The sequence below is a fragment of the Lithobates pipiens genome, unplaced genomic scaffold, assembly GCF_037356315.1.
Source record: "Lithobates pipiens isolate NorthernLeopardFrog02 unplaced genomic scaffold, aLitPip1_a1.2 Scaffold_8, whole genome shotgun sequence".
Taxonomy (NCBI): domain Eukaryota; kingdom Metazoa; phylum Chordata; class Amphibia; order Anura; family Ranidae; genus Lithobates; species Lithobates pipiens.
In genome coordinates this window covers 92,564,000-92,581,492 of record NW_027507903.1, presented here as the reverse complement: position 1 = coordinate 92,581,492, position 17,493 = coordinate 92,564,000, and the positions used below count along the sequence as shown (strand labels likewise).

The following is a 17,493-nucleotide window of genomic DNA, read 5'->3' as shown; positions in this document are numbered from 1 at the left end:
TTGATGTATTTTTAGATGTAGGTAATTCCTGAAGAAGCTGAGAAGCGAAATTAGTCGAAATACCTCACCTTCCCCATGAATTTTCGATATGTTTGAATTTTATAATGTTTTTTATTGAAATAAACTGTATTATAATTTTTTTATGAAAAATTTGCTTTTTTTCCTATGTGATGCATTCAATTCATGTGCACCGTAATAGTCCCCTCGCTCATACCTTCCTGATACCTCTGCCTGGAGACCAGAGGTCTCAAACATTCAGTTTATCTTGCCCAATTCCTCGGTGCCTGCAGTCCAAGAAAGGATAAGTGCTCTTCAGTCGAACAACAAGGTATTGTAAGATGCCATTTCTAAAGCACAACAAGACAATAAAAAATTATTTGACAGGAAAAGAAGAGAAGACCTAAAACTTCAAATAGGAGACAAGGTCTGGTTATCCACTGCCAATTTAAGATTGTCATGTCCATCCAAGATCCATTTCCTGTCAAGAGGCAGATTAATCCAACCACCTACAAACTTTCACTCCCAGAGACTTAAAAAATTCACCCTGTCTTCAGTGTGTCCCTACTAAAAACCGCAAAGTTACACCCATTCCCTGATCGCGAGTCAGGTCCACCAGCACCTATTATAATAAATGGCAATGAGGTTGAGACAATTGTGGATTATAGAAAGAGAAGGAATGTGATTCAGTTTTTAATTAAGTGGAAAGTCTACGGACCAGAAGACAACTCTTGGTGAACCAGAATCCAATCTCCATGCCAAGATATTGATACAGACATTCCTCCAGGCTCACCCCGAAAAAAGGTTACAAATGGGCATCCAGAGGTTGCCCATTGGGGTGGGGAAATGTAAGGGAAGTCCAGTTAACAGATGCGCATTGACGAGCAGGCGCGGGCACAAAGAATATAGTGTATTGGTGTATGCGTGAGCGCGCACGGGCACAAGCAGGCGCATACGTGCACGTACTGGTGCCAGACAGCCTGTTTAAACTGAGCAATGACACATACACATTGCTGAGGGGTCTTTCAGCTTGTTCCTGTTAACCTGTGCCTTGATCTGTTCCAGTTACCTGTGTTTGACCCGGCTTCACCTGTACCTTCCTTTGGACTTCCGCCTGCCTACCTGTGACCTTGGCATGTGTTTGACTCTGCTCCTGTCTCATGTTCCTGTACCTCGCTGCCCGACTGTGTACCAAACCCGGCCTGTATACTGTCTTAGCTTCTGCCTCATGTTCCTGTACCTGTTCTGCCCAGTTGCTGATGACCCCCTGGCTTATGTTCCAGCAACGCTTCCATCTGCTGATCCAGCGACATGGAGTTCCAGTTCTTAGTGCCTGTCCAGTGATCTACAGCCATTGGGTTCCTGCCAAGGCCCAGCTGGTTCCACTTGCTACATTGGCCCTCATGCCACTCTGTGTCCTTCACTCCCTATCATCTCTACCACGGGCGTTGGACAGGAGGTGCAAGAGAAGCCCTCTCTACAGCTTGATCTCCACCAGGTATGTGACAAATCTGGCTTTTATGGAAAAGTGGCAAGAAGAAAGCCATTGTTGAAAGAAAGCCATAAGAAGTCCCGTTTGTAGTTTGAGAGAAGCCATGTGGGGGACACAGCAAGCATGTGGAAGGAGGTGCTCTGGTCAGATGAGAATGTTTTTTAAACTTTTTGGTCTAAAAGCAAAACGCTATGTGTGGCGGAAAACTAACACTGTACATCACCCTGAACACACCATCCCCACCGTGAAACATGGTGGAGGCAGCATCATGTTATGGGGATGCTTTTCTTCAGCAGGGACGGGGAAGCTTGTCAGAGTTGATGGGAAGATGGATGGAGCCAAATACAGGGCAATTTTAAAAGAAAACCTGTTATAGTCTGCAAAAGATTTGAGACTGGGGTGGAGGTTTACCTTCTAGCAGGTCAACGACCCTTAACATACAGCCAGAGCTACAAAGAAATCGTTTAGATCAAAACATATTCATGTGTTAGAATGGCCCAGTCAAAGTCCAGACCTAAATCCAATTGAGAATCTGTGGCAAAACTTGAAAATTGATTGCTGTTCACAGATGCTCTCCATCAAAATCAGACAGAGCTTGAGCTATTCTGCAAAGAAGAATGGGCAAAAATTTCACTTTAGAAGTGCAAAGCTGGTAGAGACATTACTAAAAAAAAAAAGAATTGCAGCGAAAGGTGGTTCTACAAAGTATTGACTCGGGGGGGGGGGGATTGCGGCTGAATACAAATGCACGCCACACTTTTGACATATTTATTTGTAAAAGAAATCAAAAACTATTTATCATTTTCCTTCCACTTCACAACTATGTGCCACTTTGTGTTGGTCTATCACATAAAATCCCAATAAAATGCATTTACATTTTTGGTTGTGACAAAGGGATATGAATATTTTTTCAAGACACCGTATGCTCTGGCCACTAATCTTAAGCCGCGTACACACGGGCAGACTGTCTGGCCAACTAAGTCCGTCAGACAATCCGACGGACAGTCCGTCCTACTTTCGAATGAACGGACTTGACCACACACGATGAACAAACAGTCTGTCGAAAGCTTGCGCGATGATGTGTACAGCACGTACGACGGGACTAGAAATAGGAGGTCCAATACACAGCAATGCAACCTTTCGCCGTGTAAATCCTTTCTGAGCATGTGCCATACTTAGTCCCTCGAACTAGCCTACTCACGAGCGGACTGTCCGCTGAAACCAAAGTTTGACGGACAATATTACGGAAATTCCGAAATACTTAGTCCGCCAGACTGCACGCTGAAAAAGTCCGCTGAAGCCCACACACGAGCGGACTGTCCGCTGAAATGTGTTTCGGCGGACTAAGTTGGACAGACAGTCCGCCCATGTGTACGCGGCTTTAGGCACGCCACTGTTTCTACTGTCTATGTTTATTTTCTGCTATTACCATTCATTTCAAGGTTATTACCAAAAACATATTAATTTAATTGAGGGGGGGGGGGGGGGGGCTGTTCAAATTATCTGGGTGTCAAATACCATAGGTATGCCTTGTTAAGTATTATTTTATTGAAAACTTTCCACAAGTTATTGATCACATTCTTGTACAGTGAGAAGGGTTGTACCAAAGGTGCTAATAGACCAAGGGCACCTCTGGGAACACATGTTGAGGTTCTGGTAAGATACCATGATAACTGGTTTGAATCACATCTAAGTCTAGTGGCAGCCATACACAGTTTGATAAATGATCAATTTATTTTTTGATCTTTCACTACAGAAATACTCAAGCAATAGTTGATAATACACACAGTCAATATATCACACGCCGGGAAGTAGATTTTGATCGGTAATTGGAGGAAACGATCATAAATTATCAATCATATCTCTTTAATCCAACCTCATAATCCAATTGATTGAAACACAATCAAAAACATGAGCAAGTCATCTTAGTTCCACTGATTAATGAAAAACAATTGATAATTTTCTACTCTTTGCAATGGACTCAAAAACAAAAATCTAAACTGAGTCTAGATTGATCAGAAGGGAAGTTATGGCTATTTGATTGGTTTCTGATTCAATAAGTTTGATTGAATCGCACATTGACTAGGTAATAAGACTCACCAAAAATTAAGTCACAATATGATGACACGACAAGAATACAAATCAAATGTATTATCATTGCTTAGAAGCAATATTAAAAAAAATAATAATAACAGTACATGGTAACAGTAATTGAAAAGAAGGTAAATTAGATATTGCTCCAAAATTGGATAATGTATAAAATGTATCATATCCATATCTCAAAGGAGACCTGTGGCACGCATAAGACCGGGAGCACGTGTCCTGGGTGCCAGGGCTTAGCAATGCCCCCAGCTGTAGATATAATATTTTTTAGTAGGGGGTTCCCTGCCACCTGCCCCTTTTAGGTGAAAAACTCACCCACACTTAAATTTTAGTTTTTTGGGCCATCACAGATAAATGCTGGTGGCATTTACATTAGGACCTCATTCATACTAGGTGTAGCAGAAATGCTACTATGCGTGTCAAACACACCATAGAAGTTCATATACAACATTTTGGCACCATAGGGCAGTTATGGTGCATTTTTAACTCATCATTAACGCTTGTAAAACGCCAGTCTAATGCCCAGACTAAAGTTCATAAATGTCAGTCTAATGCCCATACTAACACTATAGAAGCGTTTGTTAACCATTAGAAATGTAGTCAAGTGTGAACAAGCCCTAAGCTAGTTGCGTTTTGGCAGCAAGCATTTTGACTTGATTCGTACGTGTTTTATCGCCCCACAGACCATTTGGGTTGCTATTAAGAAATAATGCCCCTGCAGACATGTTGTGCGCTTTGTCATATTTTTGAAAAGGTGGGCTAAAATGCAACCAAAGTGTGAAAGCAGCCTAATAAGAATCTGGTAATGTTTATACATTTTACTAAAAGTACTTTTACTGTTCCTCAGTGTCGCATTGATGTGATATATCTAAATAGTATATTCCTTTCTACTGAAAGGTCGTATTGGGTGCCTGGTTTATGAGGTAATTCTATGGCTTTTGTGTAGAGTACCCAATAATAATGATCATTAATATGCAAATAATTTCTTTAATAAAGGCCACATAGTTAATACCGTAGCAGCATCTATTAATACTTCATGGACTTTACCAATGTATCATTGCATACATAATCTATATTCTTCCTAAATACATTGCTACACATTAAAACTTTACAAAGTACAAATAAAAACAAGATTTGTTTGCATTGCAGAGCAAAGTTTACAATGAGTAAAATGAAACATCAAAGTCTGGATACAAATGAACTATGTAGCAGAACTGTCCATGTACACAGTAAACCTCTGTGGGGTTTTCACTGCATTGCAGGCACAATATTCAGCATATTATAAAACATTGCACTGTACAGTGTACAATGAACTGCTGGCAATTCACCCATGGCCAATCCTCAAGGATTCCAGCATGTCATTGGATCATATCACACCAGGATATGCATTGCAACACATTTCTCCTTCTGTATAGTGATGGTCACTTACTAGACAGCTCTCCGTTATGCCTACATTTCACATTATCTCACAAAGGCCATAGATCCATCATCTATTTTCCTAAACCCATGCTCCATACTTGCTGTGGACACAGCCAATACAAGGACTATGGTCAGTGAACCTGAATACAGAACAGCACCTGGTGCTGAATGTCTTTGTACTGCAGTGTCAGGAAAAGCCAGACCAGTATAAAGGAAAAATGAAAGAATTGCCAGCATCTTCCTGCCAAGCTTGAGAATCATGCAGTGTGGTCAGTGTATAAGTATATGAATGCATTATTCATTATGGCCCATACCTAGGCTGTACATTTACACCAAGCATCATCCACAGCCATATATCATTTGAAGTCATCAGACAGTTAAACAATGCAGGATACATGCTTTACTATGCCATGGCATCTACGAAAGCAGCACTGCATCACAGTGATTGAACCTAGCAGTATGCACTCCATTGTAACCCACACAGCCACCCCCCATTCATTTATGCCTGAGCTAGTCATCTGTGTAATGTGTTTTAAGGACAGACATTAGAAGATGTAGGACCAGGGATGATCTCCCATGTGCAGTCTCTACACACATCCTATGATCCCAATGATTACTATGCAATGCATCTTGCAGACTACACATGTAGCATGTGAAGTGGATGATCTAGGGGAAGGCCAGCATGCACGGTATCCCCCAGAATGTGCTTTAGGATGCAAGAGGAAGAGACAGACATTTGAGGATGGAGTACCATGGATGTTCCCAATGTGCATGGTAGCCTCATATGATCCCAATGTGCCCCATGCAATGCATCATGCAGAATACACATGTAGCAGACTCTGTAGACAGTCCAGGGGAAGGCCAGCTTGCACGGAACCCTAGTAGCCAATAAGCAGTCCTATGTGCATAGTAGCCCCTACACACATTCTATGATCACTATGCAATGCACCATGCAGGCTACACATGTAGCATGTGAAGTGGAGCATGCACTGTAGACGATCCAGGGGAAGGGCTGCATGCATGGTACCGCCAGAATGTGCTTTAGGATCCAAGAGGAAGGGACAGACATTTGAGGATGGAGGACCATGGATGTACCCAATGTGACTGGTAGCCTCATCATATGTTCCCAATTAACCCCCATGCAATGCACCATGCAGACTACACATGCAGGCTCTGCAGATGGTCTAGGGGAAGGCCAGCCTGCATGGTACTCCCAGGAAGAGAAAAGCCCCCCGTGTACATGGTAGCCCCTACACACATCCTATGATCCCTGTGCAATGCATCATGCAAACTACACATGTAGCATGTAAATTGGAGCATGCACTGTAGATGATCCAGGGGAAGGCCAGCATGCATGGCATAGCCTCTACACACATCATCTGAACCCAATGAGCCCTATGCAATGTACCATGCAGACTACACATGTAGACGATCCAGGGGAAGGCCGGCATGCATGTCCTCCCAATAACAGAGAAGCCCCCCTTCCAATGTACATGGTAGCTTCTACACACATCATCTTATCCCAATGAGCCCCATGCAATGCACTATTCAGACTACACATGTAGACGATCCAGGGGAAGGCCGGCATGCATGTCCTCCCAATAACAGAGAAGCCCCCCTTCCAATGTACATGGTAGCTTCTACACACATCATCTTATCCCAATGAGCCCCATGCAATGCACCATACAGACTACACATGTAGCATGTGAATTGGAGCATGCAGTGTAGATGATCCAGGGGAAGGCCAGCATGCATGGTGTAGCCTCTACACACATCATCTGATCCCAATGAGCCCCATGCAATGCACCCTGCAGACAGAGATGCCCCCCCCCCCCCCCATCCCCAAGGTACATTGTAGCCCTTTCACAGATCCTACGATCCCACCAATGAGCCCCCCCCCCCCCCCCCCCTGTACATGGTAGCCTCTACACACATCATCTGATCCCAATGAGCCTCATGCAATGCACCATACAGACTACACATGTAGCATGTGAATTGGAGCATGCAGTGTAGACGATCCAGGGGAAGCCCAGCATGCATGGCCCCCCCAGTAACAAAGAAGCCCCCCAGACTCACCACAGCCTCCTCTTATAAGGTAGAATGTTCCCCCTGTTGGAAGGAGTCACTCCGATGGCCATCTGCAGCACAGTCAGGTATTTCTGGTATTTCATTTTGTCTCCCCCCTTGGTTCTCCCCTCCGATGCCCCCCCACAATGCTCTGCATGCGATCATGTAATTGGGATTCGCAGACATCTGCCCCGTCCCCCCCCCCCCCCGTGTCTCTCTGTGTCCCGGGCTGTGCTCTGCTCTCCCCTCGGCGTGTCTTGTCAGCAGATCGCCATTTGTGAGCGGCACATAGAGATAACATTGACAGCTCGAGGTGGCAGCGCCATCCTTCTTCCCGATGCTGGGCTCTCCCCTCCCTCCTCCTCCTCCTCCTCCTCCTCCTCTGTCACCAAAGCCCAGCAATCCTATTAGCGCCTAGAATAGCGTCCCATTAATCCCTCTCTCCTGGTTTACGTGTAATGAGGTTGTGGCTGCAAACACCGGCTATAGAGATCCGAATCAACGGCAACGCAGCATCCCGGTCCCCTGTCTATGGCATCACTGCAAAGGGCATGGGAGGAGGGGGAGGGGGCAGCGCTGGGCAATAAGCACATTAAGCAATTATTTGATACCAACCAAAGAACCCAGCAGAGTACAACCTTCTACCACGTGATCTGCCTGGATTCTGCATGCACTTCATTAATAGAGCAAGAAAACTGCATTGAGAACTTCACATGTCAGATCATAAGAGCTGATTGTTGTAACCAGGTATATATTTGTTTTAAAAACTGCACTGTCCACATGTCTTCAAAGGCAATGTCATACAAAACCTAATATAACTGTTTAAGGGGTCCTTCACACTATCTCTGAAGAGTGATCCCCAATCGGATCGCTCTTCAGAGAGCATATAACAGAAGGTAAGGCGGTGTTATATAGCCCCTTGAACTCCACACTAACCTTGCAGAGCAGCCCCATTCACCTGAATAGGTCATGTTTGGTGGTCACAATACCCGATGAAAGCCACGGAGGGTATAATTCCCTTCATAACCGCAAAGCATTGCAACCGCGGCATATCCACACCCCCAGCCGCTAGTGAAGCACTGCGCCAATTTAACTGACAATTCCACGGTCTATATTTCCCCACAAATAGAGCTTTCTTTTGGTTGTATTTGATCAGCTCCGCATTTTTTATTTATTTTTTTTGCACTATAAACAAAAAAGAGCAGAAATTTTGAAAAATAAATAAATAAAAAAACAATATTTTTTACTTTCTGCTATAAAACCTAAAAAAAAAAAAATAATAATGCAAAAAAAAACAAATTTCTTCATCAATTTAGGTCAATATGTATTCTGCTACATATTCTTGGTAAACAAAATCCCAATAAGCATATATTGATTGGTTTGCGCAATACTTAGACCCCTTTTACACTGGGGTGGTGGGTCCATTGGCGGAAAAGCGCTGCTATTTTTAGCAGCGCTTTATCGTCATATTTGCGGGGGTATTCAGTCACTAGTGGGGCACTTTTAACCCTGCTAGTGGCCGAAAAAGGGTTAAAACCACCCGCAAAGTGCTGCTGCAGCAGCGTTTTGTCGGTGGTATAGCCGAGCTGCCCCATTGATTTCAGTGGGCAGGAGGGGTGGAGGAGCGGTATACCCACCGCTCCTTCGCCACTCCAAAGATGCTGCTAGCAGGACTTTTTTTTACTATCTTGCCAGCGCACCACTCCAGTGTGAAAGCCCTCAGGCATTTACACTGGAGTGAATGGAGCGGCTCTTTCAGGGCGCTTTGCTTGTGTGTTCTAAGTGTATGGGGGATGGGCTCACTGGAGCAACACACAGATTCGTCTTCCTGCATAGCAAAAAATTCAAACAAAGAAGACACCGCTTGACACCGGCGATCGGTCACTACAGTCCAAATGCACTGGGTGCAAGCCACAGTCCGCTACCGATGATCAATAGGAAGAAAAGAACGGTTGCATTGATCAATAGGATGATCAATAGGAAGAAAAGAACAGCTGTACACCACAGGAACCTTCTCCTGGGTTCGGACACTCTGTCTTTATTGGCTGTTATTTGCAAATTTTTGGAATAAAATTGTTGGAACGTTCCTGTGGTGTGCAGCCGTTCTTTTCTTCCTGCATAACAAAAAGATAGGATCTGTGTGATCTCCCCTGTCAGAACAGAGATCTGCCTTGTTTACACAGGCAGATCCCCATTTTGTCACTGCAGGGAACAATCGCGGATGGCCGGCAGACATCAAGTTCACTGGACCCTCTGATCGGTTCTGCCGCTGACCAGTGGGAACGCGCGTGCGCCCACAAAAGTGATTTTACGAGTCAACGTACACCTACAGAAATTTGCGCAGCTGAGCCACCTTGCCGCGGTATAACTGTGGCGTGTGGTCGTCAACTGGTTTTAAAGGCAGAAGGTTTTTTTTTATCTTAATGCATTCTGTGCATTAAAGGAGAAGTATAGCCAAAGCTTGTTTACCTGCGTTTCTCCTATGGATCACAGAGAAGTTTGTTTTGCACTCCTGTGACCCGTTTTTAGCAGAGAGTGGTCTGAAGTCCGCTTTCTGCTGAAGTTACAGAAGTTAGTCTAGGCACCGCATCCTCACAACCATAGAGTCAGGATCCACCCAGATCCCTGGAACGACACCCGGCTCAGCCTCTCAACAAGCCATTGAGAGCCTGAGCCGGCCGCCCCCATCCGCCTCCACAGCTCAGCGCTCCAATGAGTGAGGAGGGGGCAGAGCAGAGAGCTGTGACTGACAGTCTGGAGCTCTCTGCTCATGGAGCTCTGAGAACCAAGCGATTGGCTGTGTTCAATCGATCAGTTTTCAGTGTAGCGCCGCTGGGGGACAGATGCAGCATTGGACCAATGCTGCATCCACCTAGGTTAGTATAATTCAGGAAAAAAAAATACTCTTTAAAGATAAAACATGAATAAACATAAACATGAATAAAACATGAATAATGGATAGATTCATGCATGAATCTATCCATGGCTGCCACCGTTACCCCCTATTCAGGCGTCCAGCGCCTTTTCGGACACCAGGCACCTGAATTACAGCCATGGGGGTATATTTTTGAAGCACCTGATTAGAGCCATAGACTTCAAAAAAGATGGGCTCCAAGCACAAACTATTGCGGTTGGAGTCCACCCAGGTGTGTTAGAAAAGCGAATGGAAATTCGCTTTTCTAACACTGAACCGCTTCTCCGCCAAACAGGAAGCCCAGGTCTGTTACCCGTCACTTAACTGGCTGAAAGGACAGGCACTGCTATTGGACCCCTATCAGGAGGAGGGGAGGAGATGCATGGAGGACAAAGCTCGCTGCCTGACCCGCTGCAAGGTCCCACAGCTATTGCCATCTGCTGCCTGATCCACCACCAAGATAGGGTAAGTGAGGGTCGTGCGAGGGGGGGGGGGTTACAGTGCCAACTTGTGATGGGCACAGTGGCGGCATTTAATAGCACAGTGGTAGTATTTGATGGGCACAGTGGCTGCATTTGATGGGCACAGGGGCTGTAATTGATGGGCACAGTGGCTACATTTGCTGGCACAGTGGCTACATTTGCTGGGCTCAGTGGCTTCATTTGATGGGCACAGTAACTACATTTGATGGGCACAGTGGCTGCATTTGGTGGGCACAGTGGCTACATTTGATGGGCACAGTGGTTGCATTTGATGGGCACAGTGGCTGCATTTGATGGGCACAGTGATTGCATTTGATGGGCACAGTGAGGCTGCAATTGATGTTTTTTTCAGTATCTTTCAGTTTGTTTGCACCACTGGGGCAGGGCCAGGCCGCGGCTCTGTGTCTGAATGGACACGGGGAGCTATGGCTCGGCTCGGGTGCCCCCATAGCAAGTTGTTTGCTGTGGGGTCACCCAACAGGAGGAAGGGGCCAGGAGCAACAAAGGGACCCGAGAAATAGGAAGACTTGGGCTGCTCTATGCAAAACCACTGCACAGAGCAGGTAGGTATAACATGTTTATTATTTTTAACAGAAAAAAAGTGCTGATCAGTTTTTATTTATTTATATAAAACATTTATCATGAAAGGAAAAGATTAAAATAAAACTGTTGCTGTAATTGCTAGCCGGAGTTTAACTTTGTTAGTCAAGTCCATGTAAATGTGCTAGTGCATCTAACACCCTCTCCCCTGATTGGCAAACTGTTGTCCTGAGTGTCTCTGTTGTTCCTCCATTGGAGTGGAGACCAGGGCCGTCTTTAATATTGATTGGGCCCTGGGCAAAAATTTGCTTAGGGCCCCCCTCCCCCCATGCAATTTCGCTCTCCACCTTCTCTGAGACATACAATAAATAGCAGCTAGACTTAAAATCAGTTTACTGTATCAGATCAGGCAGCGATTGCGATTGGTTGCCAGAGGTTACAGCATATCACTACTGCTTACTGACTGGTTGCTAGAGGTTACAGCACTCCTTAAGGCTCACTGATTAGTTGCTAGAGGTTACAGCGCATGATTTCGGCTTGTTGATTGGCTGCTAGAGATTACTGTACAGTAATACTGCTCACTGGTTGCTGTAGGTTACAGCACATCATCTCCTCACTGCAGGGGGCATGATATACATATGAATGCTGCCTTATTTACATATCAATGCCGCTGGCCTCGGCTATTTACATATGCATGTCACTGCTATTTACATATGAATGCTGGTTATTTACATGTAAACACAGGGTCTGCAGGTGAATCGTCTGTACACAACAACAGGACTAAAACCTCAAGGGACAAGGGAATGTAAACTGGGATATTTGGCAAGTATGAGGCAGCTGCTTTGGGCCCCACAACAATGACAGGGCCCAGGGCAGCTGCCCCTTTTGCCCTGCCTTAAAGACGGCCCTGGTGGAGACACCCTAAGACAGGAAGTGTGTTACTAGCTGGATCGCCAGGTGAAAAAAAGCCTAACAAAAGAAAACGAATACAGCCACCACTTCTAAAAGAGAAGTATGGCCAAAGTACCAAAGCTCCTGATTGATCTCTTTTAAGAATCGGTAAGCTGAAATAGATCACATTTTTGTTTTAGGGTTTTGACACACTTTAACTGCTAGCGGACGGCATCACTTAGATGCATGGCGGCAAAGCAGCTTCTCTGCTCTGTATGACGTGTCAGATACATGATCCAGGACTTCCAGGTAGGGGGCGCACACGCGGCCCCGGCTGTGTGGGATTAATCACAGCACAAGCCAAAAAAACACAGAGCTCCCTTTCCCTGAATAATGGAACGGAACAGCTGGCGCTCAATCATTGGCCGGCTCCATCATTCAGATAAAGGGAGCTCTGTGTTCTAAACAACACAGAGCTTTGAATAGTGACAGGGAATCTTGCTGATTTTTTCCCCCTGCAAAGCAGAGACAAAAACAGCAAGACCTAGTAGTAAAAGCACCACATAACACACCCACACACATTATAAATTGTTAGGCACATGTTTAACCCCGTGATCTCCTCTAGATGTTAACTCCTTCCCAGCCAGTGTCATTAGTACAGTGACAGTGTACAGTATTAGCACTGATCACTATATTATTGTCACTATGGATGTCAGTATCAGTTAGACCTCGTTCATACTTGAGCGTTTTTCAGCTCGAAGCTCAAAGTTCAAAAATGCTCAGCAAGCAAAATCCCATTAATTTCAAAGGCCCCTGTTCACATGTGAGCGTTTTGTCGCCTGTAGTAAAACGCCTGTTGCTCAAAAAAAGTACTGTACATGAGCTACTTTTCAGGCACATTTGAGCGATTTTGTTGCCATAGACTTCAACGTAAAACAGCAGAAATTAGCATTTTTTTTCAGGCATTTTAAGCTTAAACAGCAGCTCCTCTCCTCTTTTCTAGCATCACTCCACACCTAGGTTTCTATTGGCCAAACCAAAGACACCTAAATGAAAAACGGCTGAAAAAACGCCTATAATATTTACAAATTTGCTCAAAAAAACTGTCAAAAACACCTGAAAAATACATCTGGAAAAAATGCTTGAAAGAAACATCTGAAAACTCTGAGGCTCAAGTGTAAATGTAGCCTGATTTAGTTAGTGTACCCCCCAGCCAGTGTCAGTTAATGTCAGATTGCTCACCATACTATCACAGTCCCATTATATCCACAATTGGCTGATCAGCACTAATACTAGTATAAAAAATAATAATAATAACAGTTCCAGTATCTATACCACACGCTATAACTTTCATGCAAACAAAATAATATACACTTCCTGGTTTTTCTTTTTTTTTTCTTTTTCTTTTTTTTTTTTTAACCAAAGACATGTAGCAGAATACATTTTGGCCTAAATTCATGAAGAAATTCAATTTTTTTATTTTTTTTATTACCGTAGATATGTTTTATAACATAAAATAAAAATATAATTTTTTTTCAAACTTTCCATTTTTTTGTTTATCTCATTAAAAAAAAAATCCAGCGGTAACCAAAAATTACATACATTTCATTTGCATACAGTGCTGCATGACCGCGTAATTGCCAAGTTTAACCACTTAATAACCGCCCTATAGCCGAATGACGGCTACAGGGCGGTTTCTTAACTCTGGGAGGCCGTCATATGACGTCCTCCCAGAATTCCGCTCTCGCGCGCCCCCTGGGGCGCGCACTCGAGAGCATCCGTGACCGCCGGGTCCACAGGACCCGGCGCATCACGGATCACGGTAAACGGCCGCTCATAGCGGCCATTTACCACGTGATCGCTCCGTCAAATGACGGAGTGATCACTTGTAAACAAACCGGCGTCATGTTATGACGCCGGTTCCTCCCTCCCCCTCTCTGTACCGATCGGAACAGCGGAGGGGGGAAGAGATCGGTGTCAGCAGCGATGTGGGCTGCATCTGCAGTGCCCACATCGCTGCTCACCGAAAATTAACCCCTCAATTCCCTGCAAATACTCTGCAATACCCTGCTATTACTCTGCAATACCCTGCAATACTCTGCAATACCCTGTATTACTCTGCAATACCCTGCATTACTCTGCAATACCCTGCAATACTCTGCAATACTCTGCAATACTCTGCAATACCCTGCAATACCCTGCAATACTCTGCATTACTCTGCAATACTCTGCATTACTCTGCAATACTCTGCAATACTCTGCAATACCCTGCAATACTCTGCAATACCCTGCAATACCCTGCATTACTCTGCATTACTCTGCAATACTCTGCAATACTCTGCATTACTCTGCAATACCCTGCAATACCCTGCAATACCCTGCAATACTCTGCAATACTCTGCATTACTCTGCAATACTCTGCAATACTCTGCAATACCCTGCAATACTCTGCAATACCCTGCATTACTCTGCAATACCCTGCAATACTCTGCATTACTCTGCATTACTATGCAATACTCTGCATTACTCTGCAATACCCTGCAATACCCTGGAACACTCTGCAACACCCGCCAATACCCTGCAACACTCTGCAATGCTCTGCAACACTCTGCAATGCTCTGCAACACCCGGCAATACCGTGCAACACTCTGCAATGCTCTGCAACACCCTCCAATATCCTGCAATGCTCTGCAACGCAATACTCTGCAACGCCATACTCTGAGATACCCAGCCATAGTCGGTGATACCCTGCAATACCCAGCCATAGACACCCCCCCTCCCTCCCGCCGCCCTCCGGTGCTTCTACTGACTCGCCAATACGATCAAATCCAGAATCTTTTTTTTTTTTTCAGGCTTCCCAGCTTAGAGATGAGATGCGGGGTCTTATTGACCCCATATCTCACTGTAAAGAGGACCTGTCATGCCATATTCCTATTACAAGGGATGTTTACATTCCTTGTAATAGGAATAAAAGTGATCAAAAAATTTATTTTTGGGGAAAAAAATGTCAAACTAAAATAAATAAAGTAAAATGAACAATAAAATATATTTTTTTTTTTTAAAGCGCCCCTGTCCCCATGTGCTCGCATGCAGAAGCGAACGCATACGTAAGTCCCGCCCACATATGAAAACGGTGTTCAAACCACACATGTGAGGTATCGCTGCGAACGTTGGAGCGAGAGCAATAATTCTAGCCCTAGACCTCCTCTGTAACTCAAAACATATAACCAGTAAAAAAAAATTAAATCGTCGCCTATGGGGATTTTTAAGTAGTGACGTTTGGCGCCATTCCACGAGCCTGTGCAATTTTGAAGAGTGACATGTTAGGTATCGATTTACTCGGTGTAACTTCATCTTTCACATTATGCAAAAATTGGGCTAACTTTACTGTGTTTTTTTTTAAGCACAAAACTGTTTTTTTTCCAAAAAAAAGCATTCGAAAAATTGCTGCGCAAATACCGTGCGAGATAAAAACGACCACCATTGTATTCTCCTGGGTGTTTGCTAAAAAAATATATATAATGTTTTGGGATTCTATGTAATTTTCTAGCAAATAAATGATGATTTTTACATGTAGGAGAGAAATGTCAGAATTGTCCTGGGTGCTCCAGAACGCCTGATGGCGCTCCATGCATGTTGGGCCTCTGATAATATGACAATTTTGTGAAAAAAAAAAAAAAGTAAAAAAAATCTTGATTTTGCAAAGAATTGTGGGAAAAAATGACAACTTCAAAAAACTCATCATGCCTCTTACTAAATACCTTGGAATGTCTTCTTTCCAAAAAGGGGTCATTTGGGGGGTATTTGTACTTTTCTGGCATGTTAGGGTCTCAAGAATTGAAATAGGCCGTCAGTACTTCAGGTGTGATCAATTTTCAGATATTGGCACCATAGCTTGTGGACTCTATAACTTTCACAAAGACCAAATAATATCCACCAATTTGTACTTATTTTTACCAAAGATATGTAGTAGTATAAATTTTGGCCAAAATTTATGAAGAAAAAATTACTAATCTGCTAAATTTTATAACAGAAACGAAGAAAAATTAATTTTCTTACAGAATTTTCTGTATTTTTTCTTTTATAGCACAAAAAATAAAAAACCCAGCGGTGATTAAATACCACCAAAAGAAAGCTCCATTTGTGTGAAAAAAAGGACAAAAATTTCATATAGGTCCAGTGTTGCATGACTGAGTAACTGTCATTCAAAATGTGAGAGCACCGAAAGCTGAAAATTGGTCTGGTTATTAAGGGTGTTTAAGTGCCCAGTGGTCAAGTGATTAATTAGCGCAGTGCCGAATAGAAAAAAATGGCCTGGTCATGAAGGGGGAAACATCTTCCGGAGGTCTTTATTTCTGTATGTACTTATTAATGGAAACAATCATGAGTAGGGGAACTTCATCACCATTATTGGTAAACAGGGACATTTCTTATCATAATATGTTGCTGTTGTAACAATGTAGACATTTCTTTTATACACTGCACTAGCCAAATGTGTCCCAAAAAAAAAAAAAAACTAAAAGTAATGTGAGCTCTGGAAAGTTTTACCCCCCTTCATGACCAGGCAATTTTTTGCTATTTAGCACTGTGCAACTTTAACTGGTAATTGCACTGTCATACAACACTGTACCCAAGTTAAATTTATATAATTTTTTCACACAAATAGAGCTTTCTTTTGGTGGTATTTGATCACCACTGAGTTTTTATTTTTTATGATATAAACAAAACAAAACAAAAAAAAAATTACTTTCTACCATAAAACATATTTTTTTTTTCTTTTTAGAAAATCAAATTTCTTCATAAATTTAGGCCAAAATGTATTCTGCTACATGCCTTTGGTAAAAAAAAATCCCAGTAAGTGTATATTGATTGGTTTGTGTTATAGATATAGAGTCTACAAACTACGGAATGCAATGCATATTTGCCACACTTAAATGACTCAGATCATCAAACAAATGTAATTCTTACACAAAGATAACCTGAGCAAATACAAGATGCAGTTTTTAAATGATGGTTTCATTTATTAGCCACTTGCCGACCGGCCATAGCCAAAAGACGGCTACATTGCAGTCGTGTTTTTCTGGGTGGACGTCCCAGAATCTTGCTCTCGACGCCTCCCTGGGGCGTACTCCCACAAACATCCGTGACCTAAAATGATGGAGCGATCACTTGTAAACAAACCGGCGTCACGTCATGACGCCGGTTCCTCCCTCCCCTCTCTCTACCACTCGGTACAGTGTGAGGGGAGAGATGGCAGCAGCGCTGTGGGCTGGATGTGTAGTGCCCACAGCGCTGCTCAGTGAAAGTGCTCTGCCCATACTGTGCAATACTCTGCCAATACTGTGCAATACTCTGCAACACTGTGCCATACTCTGCCAATACTCTGCAACACTGAAATACTCTGAAATACTCTGCCAATACTCACCAATACTCTGCAATAAATTTTAACAGAAAGAAAGAATTTTTATTTTTTTTAAACAAATTTTCAGTCTTTTTTGATTTATAGCGTGAAAAAAAAACCCAGCAGTGATTAAATACCACCAAAAGAAAGCTCTATTTGTGTGAAAAAAAGGACAAACATTTCATAT

The 17,493-nt window shown here is 43.5% G+C and overlaps 1 protein-coding gene across 9 annotated transcripts in view; it reads right to left on the bottom strand.

Moving 5' to 3' along the window:
- The window catches only part of TJP1 (tight junction protein 1), a 738,699-nt gene that overhangs the window by 550,594 nt on the left and 170,612 nt on the right, over positions 1–17,493 (bottom strand). For 3 of the 9 annotated variants that reach the window (XM_077473246.1, XM_077473247.1, XM_077473248.1), the window contains exon 1: positions 7,088–7,247. The exons of the other annotated variants lie outside the window; for them this stretch is intronic. In XM_077473246.1, coding sequence (XP_077329372.1) covers positions 7,088–7,182 — 95 coding nt within the window. In that variant the 5' untranslated portion in view covers positions 7,183–7,247. Of the gene's footprint in view, positions 1–7,087; positions 7,248–17,493 lie in introns of those variants that run through there. 9 annotated transcript variants of the gene reach the window in all.